Source organism: Xenopus tropicalis, chromosome 9, assembly GCF_000004195.4.
Source record: "Xenopus tropicalis strain Nigerian chromosome 9, UCB_Xtro_10.0, whole genome shotgun sequence".
NCBI lineage: Eukaryota > Metazoa > Chordata > Amphibia > Anura > Pipidae > Xenopus > Xenopus tropicalis.
In genome coordinates this window covers 90871795-90884690 of record NC_030685.2, presented here as the reverse complement: position 1 = coordinate 90884690, position 12896 = coordinate 90871795, and the positions used below count along the sequence as shown (strand labels likewise).

The 12896-nt window shown below is 54.6% G+C and overlaps 1 protein-coding gene across 1 annotated transcript in view; it reads right to left on the bottom strand.

Annotated features, from left to right (window-relative positions):
• The window catches only part of ccdc93 (coiled-coil domain containing 93), a gene marked incomplete at its 5' end in the record, with an annotated part of 35183 nt that extends 25622 nt beyond the window's left edge, over positions 1 to 9561 (bottom strand). Inside the window, 10 exon segments of the mRNA NM_001008172.1 lie at positions 242 to 358; positions 695 to 781; positions 858 to 908; positions 3138 to 3227; positions 3315 to 3351; positions 4869 to 4969; positions 5570 to 5626; positions 5754 to 5852; positions 6905 to 7016; positions 9465 to 9561. Of these exon segments, the coding sequence (NP_001008173.1) occupies positions 242 to 358; positions 695 to 781; positions 858 to 908; positions 3138 to 3227; positions 3315 to 3351; positions 4869 to 4969; positions 5570 to 5626; positions 5754 to 5852; positions 6905 to 7016; positions 9465 to 9561 (848 nt within the window).
• Between the last annotated feature and the right edge of the window lie 3335 nt (positions 9562 to 12896).

The following is a 12896-nucleotide window of genomic DNA, read 5'->3' as shown; positions in this document are numbered from 1 at the left end:
CCAACCCCAACCCTAGCCCTAGCCCCAACCCTAGCCCCAACCCTAGCCCCAACCCTAGCCCTAGCCCCAACCCTAGCCCCAACCCTAGCCCCAACCCCAACCCTAGCCCCTAACCCCAGCATTAATCATGGACACAAATTCTTGCCCCACCCAAACCCCTAGGCTACACACAATATCCAATCAAAATGAAGGAGCAAGGTGGGACGGCGGCACATAAAGTGGTTACTGATTGGCTTTGTACCTGGTCCAGCAGCTTCTTCCTTTGGCCAATCAGCTTGCTGAGTGAGGCGACCTTCCTGCGGTGCTGTTGGGCCGCTCCCAGATATTCTGCCCGATCCTCTGCACTAAGCTCTGACTGCTGCCATTGTAGAGACAGGGAAATAAGGGGGTGTCAGGGGCAAGCACCCCTACCCACAATGCCTCAGTGTAGATAAGCAGAGAGAGGGAGAGAAAGCGCCAGTTGCCTAGTGCAGTAGGCGGAGCTACAGTGGCAGGGGGCCATTGAGATTGGGCAGTGAGCTTTAACCACGCCCCCGCCCCCCATGGAAGGGCAGAATTAATTAGGAATACAGAGTAAGTAAATGGTAATTATTATAATTATATATAGGGGGTGTGGTTTTTATATGACTTGTGCGGCGCTTGTGGGAGGAGTCAGTGAGTGGGCGGGGCTTTATATGGAACCGTGGGTGCTCACCTTCTCTGCGTATTCCGACACCATCTGCTTTATCTCTTTCGACTGCAACCCCACAATCTGCCCCACGGTGCTGGCAGTCAGGCGCCCCTGTAATGAGACCCAATCAGCTCAGCACCAGAGGGCCCCACAATCAGGGGCAAAATAATGTGTGGGGGTCACTTACCTCCTCCATTCCCGTAGCCGCCATCTCTGTCATTAGCGCCTTGATCCGGAGCTAAAACACAAAAACCAACCCAGAGAGTGGGGCATGAGAGAGAGAGAAGCCCCAGAGTGGGGCATATATATGAGAGAGAGAGAAGAGAGAGGAGAGAGAGGAGAGAGGAAGAGAGAGGAGAGAGAGGAGAGAGAGAGGAGAGAGAGGAGAGAGAGGAGAGAGAGGAGAGAGAGGAGAGAGAGAGAGACAGAGAAACCCCAGGGTGGGGCATGAGAGAGAGACAAAGGACCCCAGGGTGGGGCATGAGAGAGAGAAAGACAAAGCCCCAGAGTGGGGTATGAGAGAGAGAGAGAGAGAAGCCCCAGAGTGGGGTATTACATTACATTAACATTTATTTATAAAGCGCCAACATATTCCGCAGCGCTGTACAATATGAGAGAGAGAGAGAGAGAGAGAAGCCCCCAGAGTGGGGTATGAGAGAGAGGGAAACAACCCCAGAGTGGGGTATGAGAGAGAGAGAGAAGCCCCAGAGTGGGGTATTACATTACATTAACATTTATTTATAAAGCGCCAACATATTCCGCAGCGCTGTACAATATGAGAGAGAGAGAAGCCCCAGAGTGGGGTATGAGAGAGAGGGAAACAACCCCAGAGAGGGGTATGAGAGATAGAGAGAGAACCCCAGGGTGAGGCATAAGAGAGAGAGAGATAGAGAGAGAACCCCAGGGTGAGGCATAAGAGAGAGAGAGATAGAGAGAGAACCCCAGGGTGAGGCATAAGAGAGAGAGAGATTGAGAGAGAACCCCAGGGTGAGGCAGAGAAGAGAGATAGAGAGAGAACCCCAGGTGAGGCATAAGAGAGAGAGAGATTGAGAGAGAACCCCAGGGTGAGGCATAAGAGAGAGAGAGATTGAGAGAGAACCCCAGGGTGAGGCATAAGAGAGAGAGAGAGATGAGAGAGAACCCCAGGGTGAGGCATAAGAGAGAGAGAGAGATTGAGAGAGAACCCCAGGGTGAGGCATAAGAGAGAGAGAGAGATTGAGAGAGAACCCAGGGTGAGGCATAAGAGAGAGAGAGAGAGATTGAGAGAGAACCCCAGGTGAGGCATAAGAGAGAGAGAGATAGAAGAGGAACCCCAGGGGGAGGCATAAGAGAGAGAGAGATAGAGAGAGAACCCCAGGGTGAGGCATAAGAGAGAGAGAGATAGAGAGAGAACCCCAGGGTGAGGCATAAGAGAGAGAGAGAGATTTGAGAGAGAACCCAGGGTGAGGCATAGAGAGAGAGAGAGAGATTGAGAGAGAACCCCAGGGTGAGGCATAAGAGAGAGAGAGAGAGAGAGAAACCCCAGGGTGAGGCATAAGAGAGAGAGAGAAGAGAGAACCCCAGGGTGAGGCATAAGAGAGAGAGAGATTGAGAGAGAACCCAGGGTGAGGCATAAGAGAGAGAGAGAGATTGAGAGAGAACCCGGGGTGAGGCATAAGAGAGAGAGAGAGATTGAGAGAGAACCCCAGGGTGAGGCATAAGAGAGAGAGAGATAGAGAGAGAACCCCAGGGTGAGGCATAAGAGAGAGAGAGATAGAGAGAGAAACCCAGGGTGAGGCATAAGAGAGAGAGAGATAGAGAGAGAACCCCAGGGTGAGGCATAAGAGAGAGAGAGATAGAGAGAGAACCCAGGGTGAGGCATAGAGAGAGAGAGATAGAGAGAGAACCCCAGGGTGAGGCATAAGAGAGAGAGAGAGATTGAGAGAGAACCCCAGGGTGAGGCATAAGAGAGAGAGAGAGAGATTGAGAGAGAACCCCAGGGTGAGGCATAAGAGAGAGAGAGAGAGATTGAGAGAGAACCCCAGGGTGAGGCATAATAGAGAGAGAGAGATTGAGAGAGAACCCCAGGGTGAGGCATAATAGAGAGAGAGATTGAGAGAGAACCCCAGGGTGAGGCATAAGAGAGAGAGAGAGATTGAGAGAGAACCCCAGGGTGAGGCATAAGAGAGAGAGAGAGATTGAGAGAGAACCCCAGGGTGAGGCATAAGAGAGAGAGAGAGATTGAGAGAGAACCCCAGGGTGAGGCATAAGAGAGAGAGAGAGATTGAGAGAGAACCCCAGGGTGAGGCATAAGAGAGAGAGAGATTGAGAGAGAACCCCAGGGTGAGGCATAAGAGAGAGATAGAGAGCCCCAGAGTGGAACAAGAGAGAGGGTTGAAGTTGAAGCCACAGTTGCCCCGGCTGTACCAGTACCAATGTTAGAGAAACACATGGCACTTCCCATATAGTAATGCCGAGTATCACCCACCTCTTCCTCTGCTCGCAGTTCCTCCTCCTCCTCCCGCACTTCCCCTTTACCCACAAGGCCTTGGGGCACCGGTACCCTCCGATCTTCTGGCTGTGGGGCAGAAAAAGACACTGAGTGGGGGCAGGGTGGGACCCTCCAAGCTGGGGGGGGGGGGTAATTAGGGGAGAGGGTCTCTACCTTCTCAGGCTTCATCTGCTTGCTGAGTCCGTACCTCCTGCAGTGACACACAAGGGCACAGGGTTAGGGGCAAAACTGACATAATTCCCCCAAATATGTGTATTACTGGGCATTAACCCCCACATCCATACTGCCATATGTGCCCCTGGGCATTAACCCCACAGGGTGGCTCTGCATCCATACTGCCATATGTGCCCCGGGGCATTAACCCCACAGGGTGGCACTGCATCCATACTGCCATATGTGCCCCGGGGTATTAACCCCACAGGGTGGCTCTGCATCCATACTGCCATATGTGCCCCGGGGGAATTAACCCCACAGGGTGGCTCTGCATCCATACTGCCATATGTGCCCCGGGGCATTAACCCCACAGGGTGGCACTGCATCCATACTGCCATATGTACCCCGGGGCATTAACCCCACAGGGTGGCTCTGCATCCATACTGCCATATGTACTCCGGGGCATTAACCCCACAGGGTGGCTCTGCATCCATACTGCCATATGTGCCCCGGGGCATTAACCCCACAGGGTGGCTCTGCATCCATACTGCCATATGTGCCCCGGGGCATTAACACCCACAGGGTGGCTCTGCATCCATACTGCCATATGTACCCCGGGCATTAACCCACAGTTGGCACTGCATCCATGCTGCATATGTACCCCGGGGCATTAACCCCAAGGGTGGCTCTGCATCCACGCCATATGTGCCCCCTTAACCCCAGGTGGCTCGACCATACTGTGCCCCGGGGCATTAACCCCACATCCATACTGCCATATGTACTCCGGGGCATTAACCCCACAGGGTGGCTCTGCATCCATACTGCCATATGTGCCCCGGGGCATTAACCCCACAGGGTGGCACTGCATCCATACTGCCATATGTGCCCCGGGGCATTAACCCCACAGGGTGGCACTGCATCCATACTGCCATATGTACCCCGGGGCATTAACCCCACAGGGTGGCACTGCATCCATACTGGCATATGTGCCCCGGGGCATTAACCCCACAGGGTGGCTCTGCATCCATACTGCCATATGTGCCCCGGGGCATTAACCCCACAGGGTGGCACTGCATCCATACTGCCATATGTGCCCCGGGGCATTAAACCCACAGGGTGGCACTGCATCCATACTGCCATATGTGCCCCGGGGCATTAAACCCACAGGGTGGCACTGCATCCATACTGCCATATGTGCCCCGGGGCATTAACCCCACAGGGTGGCACTGAACCAGGCCTTGCCCCTAGTACAGCACCAGAACAGCCCAATGTTAACAGAACCAAAGCAGTGGGTCACACAGTCTGGGGCAGTGGCACCAGTGGCCTTAGAATTAGGGCAAGGGCAACTAAATGGCATTTGATGCTTCCACTAAATAAACTCTGCCACTGGGGGGGGTTAGTGATGCCCAGGTACAAGCACAGGCAAGGGTAAGATTAGGGGACAGTGCCTGATATCCCCACATACACCTCCTGTTCCTTTACTAGGGGTCTCACTCCTCTGACTCCCATTCATGTATTTACCCCCCCGGGAGCATCAGTGTAGGGGTCCGGTACCTTCCATACTCCAGCAGCGTAGAATGGACCCGTGACTCTTCATCCATCAGTTCTGAGCTGCCCCCCTGGCGCTTATACTTCCTGCGCGGTCGGTACACATCCTGCCGGGGGGGCAACACAGCATTATATAAGCTAACTGGGAGTTGTATTCCTACCCCTGACAACCTATTGCCCACCCCCTGGGGCATTTAGTTCCATCCATCAGTTCTGAGCTGCCCCCCTGGCGCTTATACTTCCTGCGCGGTCGGTACACATCCTGCCGGGGGGGCAACACAGCATTATATAAGCTAACTGGGAGTTGTATTTCTACCACCGAGTACCTATTGCCCACCCCCAGAGGCATCAAACTACCCAATCAGAAGGACTCCTGACATCTCGCTGGCCAATCGCACCCTGCTCCTGACACTCAGGGACCCTGGAATAGAGAGGGCCCAAACAGCGTGCCAACTAATATGCCAGTGTAGGGCCCACTGACCCCTGGTTGCCCCTGTGCCCAATACCTGCCATCTTTTTTACCAATCCAAAGCTTTCTCTGATTACTGACACCTCCCTAGCCAATAAACTGTCCCTAAAGCTCAATAGCCAATCAGATGTAGTCCCACCCTTGGATGAACCAGTCAGAAGGAGAGCTTTGTCTTCCTACTAGCCAATCAGAAGCAGCCGGTGATTGGTGCCATTACTCCAGGGAAGCGGATACTCACGAGAGTCTCACTCAGAGTCCTCACTGTCTTCTCTCTGCGGAGCTCAAAGTCCTGGTCCTGCAGGTACCGGGGAGGGAGGAGCGGGGGCATCAGTAGGGGGTATTTAGCTGACTGCAGACACATATACCCCCTCCCACACTACCCATTACGGTAGCAGTAACCCTGCGGCCCAACAGGGACTCACCTCGGGGAGACTGTGCTCCTTGTGGAACTGGGACACCGAGTAGGAACGAATATAGTCGCCCATCTCCTGCCGGGTCTCGATGGCGCGTTTCACCAGCCACTGGGGGGCAGAAAGCAAACTCAATCTCCCGGGGGGGGGGTGTCACAACTGCTCTCATTCAGCCCCATTTATAGTAATGAACTGGTGTGACCAATGGGAAGCCTCAGCTTAATTAGAGGGGCAGTATTAGCCCCAGGAAGGGGGCACATTTGTAAATGGGGGGGGGGGGGGGAATCAGAATATTAGAACAGTTGCAACAAATATGATTGCAAGCTTTATGGGGCAAATATTCCCAGAACATCTGGTGCAGCAAAAGTGTTACCCCCAGAGTAGGGACCCCCCCACCCCACGACTCATACTTCTCATAATTCTTTGCCCCCAGTTCCCCAATATCAGCCCCCGATTCCCCCCACGTACCCCCAGTACTGTAACATTTAACCCCCGGCTGCCTGGTCTGCACAGTTACCCTTCCAATATCAGCCCCCGATTACCCCCACGTACCCCCAAGAATCCCAGTATTGGAATATTTAACCCCCGGCTGCCTGGTCTGCACAGTTAACTCCCAATATCAGCCCCCGATTCCCCCCAAGTACCCCCAGTACTGTAATATTTAATCCCCGGCTGCCTGGTCTGCACAGTTACCCTTCCAATATCAGCCCCCGATTACCCCCACGTACCCCCAAGAATCCCAGTAATGGAATATTTAACCCCCGGCTGCCTTGTCTGCACAGTTACCCTTCCAATATCAGCCCCCGATTCCCCCCACGTACCCCCAGTACTGTAATATTTAACCCCCGGCTGCCTTGTCTGCACAGTTACCCTTCCAATATCAGCCCCCGATTCCCCCCACGTACCCCCAGTACTGTAATATTTAACCCCCGGCTGCCTTGTCTGCACAGTTACCCTTCCAATATCAGCCCCCAATTCCCCCCACATACCCTCAGTACTGTAATATTTAACCCACAGCTGCCTGGTCTGCACAGTTACCTCACAATCTCAGCTCCCGATTCCCCCACGTACCCCCAGGAATCCCAATATTGGAATATTTGACCCCCGGCTGCCTAGTCTGCACAGTTAACCCTTTGAGTTCAGGCTCCCCGGCAGGTCGTTACCTGGATGACAGGGAAAATGTGGATAAAATCCAGACCCTGGATCTGATGCGGCTCCAGTCGATGGGGGCATTTCATCTTGGGCAGAACAGACACAATCTTCTCTGTCAGCGCTCTGGAACGACACGGACACAGGGGCCCATTAGGTGCAGCCGCCTGGGAAGGGGCCACAGAGTGACAGGGGGGGGTTAGGGAGGGCAGAAAGCTCTGGAACGACACGGACACAGGGGCCCATTAGGTGCAGCCTCCTGGGAAGGGGCCACAGAGTGACGGGGGGGGTTAGGGAGGGCAGAAAGCTCTGGAACGACACGGACACAGGGGCCCATTAGGTGCAGCCTCCTGGGAAGGGGCCACAGAGTGACAGGGGGGGCTTAGGGAGGGCAGAAAGCACCGCGCTCCCACCTCCCTGTGGACTATTGGGGCAGATATCTGTGGGGCAGGTCTGATACTTCTACATTGGGCCACTGACAGGCCGGCTCCTTGCCCTGCTGTGGGGCTATTAAAGGGATAATATTACCCCAAACTGTAATACCTTTAACCCATAGAGAAAGTTACTTACCTGCTGCCTGCCTCTCCTATCAAGCGAATCTGAGCTAGAATTGCCCGACAGAGTGCCAGGGGGACCCCCAGCCCAACCCAATGCCTCCTGATACAACTGCCCCCAGTTTGTTTAAATGTAATGGGCAATCATTGGGCCAGCGAATGATGGGAATGTGACAGGGTTCTTAGACTGTAAGCTCACTGGGGCAGGGACTGATGGGAATGTGATAGGGACCTTAGATTGTAAGCTCACTGGGGCAGGGGCTGATGGGAATGTGATAGGGACCTTAGATTGTAAGCTCACTGGGGCAGGGGCTGATGGGAATATGATAGGAATTAGAGTGTAAGCTCACTGGGGCAGGGACTGATGGGAATGTGATAGGGACCTTAGATTATAAGCTCACTGGGGCAGGGACTGATGGGAATGTGATAGGGACCTTAGATTGTAAGCTCACTGGGGCAGGGACTGATGGGAATGTGACAGGGTCCTTAGACTGTAAGCTCACTGGGGCAGGGACTGATGGGAATGCGATAGGGACCTTAGATTGTAAGCTCACTGGGGCAAGGACTGATGGGAATGGGATAGGGACCTTAGATTGTAAGCTCACTGGGGCAGGCACTGATGGGAATGGGATAGGGACCTTAGATTGTAAGCTCACTGGGGCAGGCACTGATGGGAATGGGATAGGGACCTTAGATTGTAAGCTCACTGGGGCAGGGGCTGATGGGAATGTGACAGGGTCCTTAGACTGTAAGCTCACTGGGGCAGGGGCTGATGGGAATGGGATAGGGACCTTAGATTGTAAGCTCACTGGGGCAGGCACTGATGGGAATGGGATAGGGACCTTAGATTGTAAGCTCACTGGGGCAGGCACTGATGGGAATGTGACAGGGTCCTTAGACTGTAAGCTCACTGGGGCAGGGCTGATGGATGGGATAGGGCCCTTAGATGTAAGCTCACTGGGGCAGGGGCTGATGGGAATGGGATAGGGACCTTAGATTGTAAGCTCACTGGGGCAGGGGATGATGGGAATGTGATAGGGACCTAAGATTGTAAGCTCACCGGGGCAGGGACTGATGGGAATGGGATAGGGACCTTAGATTGTAAGCTCACTGGGGCAGGGGCTGATGGGAATGTGATAGGGCCCTTAGACTGTAAGCTCACTGGGGCAGGGACTGATGGGAATGGGATAGGGACCTTAGATTGTAAACTCACTGGGGCAGGGCTGATGGGAATGTGATAGGGCCCTTAGATTGTAAACTCACTGGGGCAGGGGCTGATGGGAATGTGATAGGGCCCTTAGATTGTAAGCTCACTGGGGCAGGGGCTGATGGGAATGTGATAGGGCCCTTAGATTGTAAGCTCACTAGGGCAGGGGGTGATGGGAATGTGATAGGGATCTTAGATTGTAAGCTCACTGGGGCAGGGACTGATGGGAATGGGATAGGGGCCTTAGATTGTAAGCTCACTGGGGCAGGGACTGATGGGAATGTGATAGGGCCCTTAGATTGTAAGCTCACTAGGGCAGGGGCTGATGGGAATGTGATAGGGATCTTAGATTGTAAGCTCACTGGGGCAGGGGATGATGGGAATGGGATAGGGACCTTAGATTATAAGCTCACTGGGGCAGGGGCTGATGGGAATGTGATAGGGACCTTAGATTGTAAGCTCACTGGGGCAGGGGATGATGGGAATGTGATAGGGACCTTAGATTGTAAGCTCACTGGGGCAGGGGCTGATGGGAATATGATAGGAATTAGAGTGTAAGCTCACTGGGGCAGGGGCTGATGGGAATGTGATAGGAATTAGAGTGTAAGCTCACTGGGGCAGGGACTGATGCAGGGTGCTGTATAACTGGGTAGTGGGCACATACTAAATCCTCATTGGCTCTTTCGTTACAACCCCTCCTGAGCCGCTGCCTGTGCCCCGTGTGGGGCCCAGTACCTACAGACATGGGCCTAAGAAAGGACACACCTCCTCCTATTCAGACCCTCCCCAAATCTCTAAGCCCCACCCACTCACATCTTCTGTCCAATGGTAGAGTTTTCTTGGAAGAGCAGATCCACATCAATATCAAAATTACAGGTAGTGATGCACCAGGTCATTCCACCAACCACCTGCAGGGGGAGATAGGTCAGTAAGTACCGGGGGCATTAGATGGACTGGGGGGCTAACCAAAATATTCTGCCCAATATTAATTAGAAATACATCAAACAATAGGAAATTGCACCCGCAGGAGGTTGGGGAGTAATAAGGGGTGTCTGGGGGTCCCTAATTGGAGTAGTAAATAAGGGGTGTCGGGGGTCCTAGTTGGGGAGTAATAAGGGGTGGATCCTGGGAGGTCCCTAGCTTGGGGAGTAATACAGGTGGTCTGGGGGTCCCTGTTGGGTAAGTATAAGGGGTTTCCCCTGGGGGTCCCCTAGTTGGGGAGTAATAAGGGGTGCCCGGGGGTCCTAGTTGGGGAGTAATAAGGGTGTCCGGGGGTGCGCCTAGTTGGGGGTAATAAGGGGTGTCTAGGGGGGTCCCTAAGTTGGGGAGTAAAATAAGGGGTGCCCGGGGTCCCTAGTTGGGGAGTAATAAGGGGTGTCCCGGGGTCCCTAGTTGGGGAGTAATAAGGGGTGTCCTGGGGGTCCCTAGTTGAGGAGTAATAAGGGTGTCCCAGGGGGGTCCCTAGTTGGGAGTAATAAGGGGTGCCCGGGGGTCCCTAGTTGGGGAGTAATAAGGAGGTGTCCGGGGGTCCCTAGTTTGGGGAGTAATAAGGGGTGTCTGGGGTCCAGTTGGGAGTATAAGGGTGCCCGGGGGTCCCTATTGGGGAAGTATAAGGGGTGTCTGGGGGTCCCTAGTTGGGGAGTAATAAGGGGTGCCGGGGTGTCCCTAGTTGGGGAGTAATAAGGGGTGTCTGGGGGTCCCTAGTTGGGGAGTAATAAGGGGTGTCTGGGGGTCCCTAGTTGAGGGAAGTTAAATATAGGGGTCCCGGGGTCCCTAGTTGGGGAGTAATAAAGGGTGTCTCGGGGGTCCTAGTTGGGGAGTAATAAAGTGGGTGTCTGGGGGTCCCTAGTTGGGGAGTAATAAAGGGTGCCCCGGGGGTCCTAGTTGGGGAGTAAATAAGGGGTGCCCGGGTCCCTAGTTGGGAGTAATAAGGGGTGTCCGGCGGTCCCTAGTTGGGGAGTAATAAGGGGTGTTGGGGGTCCCTAGTTGGGGAGTAATAAGGGGTGCCCGGGGGTCCCTAGTTGGGGAGTAAATAAGGGGTGTCGGGGGTCCCTAGTTGGGGAGTATAAAGGGGTGTCTGGGGGTCCCTAGTTGGGGAGTAATAAGGGGCTCGGCCCGGGGGTCCCTAAGTTGGGGAGTAATAAGGGTGCCGGGGTCCTAGTTGGGAGTAATAAGGGGTGCCCGGGGGTCCCTAGTTGGGAGTAATAATAGGGTGTCGGGGTCCCTAGTTGGGGAGTAATAAGGGGGGTCTGGGGTCCCTAGTTGGGGAGTAATAAGGGGTGCCCGGGGGTCCCTAGTTGGGGAGTAATAAGGGGTGTCTTGGGGGTTAACTCCTAGTTGGGGGTAATAAAGGGGTGCGGGGTCCCTAGTTGGGGAGAATAAGGGGTGTCTGGGGGTCCCTAGTTTTGGGGAGTAAAAGGGGTGCCCGGGGGTCCCTAGTTGGGGAGTAATAAGGGGTGCCCGGGGGTCCCTGGGACCCTAGGAGAAAAGGTTGTGATTGGAGGAGTCTGGTAGGGTGTTGGGCTTGGGGTGGGTTGAGGGGGTAATCGAGATGGTGTTGGTAATCCTACCTGGTGGTAGGTGAGTTACAGGCCCGGCCATTGTGTTTGCCCCAGTTTGTATGTAGTAGGCAGTTGGGAGAGTTATCTTCATATTAGAGGGAGATATAAGTGGGCGCCTCAAATGTGCTGCTATGTAAATAGCCTCGCTAGTTGAATATTGCATTAAAAAGGGGCGCTCTATTGTTATAATAATTCTGTCCTGAATGGGAAAGGTTGTTTAATGGCCAAGAGGGCTGTGTCTCTGGGGTACTGAGATGCCAAGGGGGGGGGGGGGGCTGTAAGGTGCCACAGTCACTATTTATTGGGCTGGGGGGGGGCTGTTTGTGCCTCTGGGTACTGGGAAATGCCAGGGGGGGGGGCTGTAAGGTGCCACAGTCACTATTATTGGGCTGGGGGGGCTGTTTGTGCCTCTGGTACTGGGAATGCCGGGGGGGCTGTAAGGTGCCACAGACAGTCACTATTATTGGGCTGGGGGGGGGCTGTTTGTGCCTCTGGGTACTGGGAATGCCAGGGGGGCTGTAAAGGTGCCACAGACAGTCACATATGTTATTGGGCTGGGGGGGCTGTTTGTGCCTCTGGGTACTGGGAATGCCAGGGGGGTCTGAAGGTGGCCACAGACAGTCACTATTTATTGGCTGGGGGCTGTTTGTGCTCTGGGTACTGGGAATGCCGGGGGGCTGTAAGGTGCCACAGACAGTCACTATTTATTGGGCTGGGGGGGCTGTTTGTGCCTCCTGGGTACTGGGATTGCCAGGGGGGGGGCTGTAAGGTGCCACAGGTCACTATTTATTGGGCTGGGGGGGCTGTTTGTGCCTCTGGGTACTGGGAAGCCAGGTGGGGGCTGTAAGGTGCCACAGACAGTCACTATTTATTGGGCGGGGGGGCTGTTTGTGCTTCTGGGTACTTGGAATCCAGGGGGGGCTGTAAGGTGCCACAGACAGTGCACTAATTTATTGGGCTGGGGGGGCTGTTTTGTGCCTCTGGGTACTGGGAAATCGCGGGGGGGGCTGTAAGGTGCCACAGACAGTCCTATTTATTGGGCTGGGGGGGCTGTTTGTGCCTCTGGGTACTGGGAATGCCAGGGGGGCTGTAAGGTGCCACAGACAGTCACTATTTATTGGGCTGGGGGGGGGCTGTTTGTGCCTCTGGGTACTGGGAATGCCAGGGGGGCTGTAAGGTGCCACAGACAGTCACTATTTATTGGGCTGGGGGGGCTGTTTGTGCCTCTGGGTACTGGGAATGCCAGGGGGGCTGTAAGGTGCCACAGACAGTCCACTATTTATTGGGCTGGGGGGGCTGTTTGTGCCCTGCTGGGTACTGGGATGCGCAGGGGGCTGTAAGGTGCCACAGACAGTCACTATTTATTGGGCTGGGGGGGCTGTTTGTGCCTCTGGGTACTGGGAATGCCAGGGGGCTGTAAGTGCCACAGACAGTCACTATTTATTGGGCTGGGGGGGCTGTTTGTGCCTCTGGGTACTGGGAATGCCAGGGGGGGCTGAGGTGCCACAGACAGTCCTATTTATTGGGCTGGGGGGCTGTTTGTGCCTCTGGGTACTGGGAATGCCAGGGGGGCTGTAAGGTGCCACAGACAGTCACTATTTATTGGGCTGGGGGGGCTGTTTGTGCCTCTGGGTACTGGGAATGCCGGGGGGCTGTAAGGTGCCACAGACAGTCACTATTTATT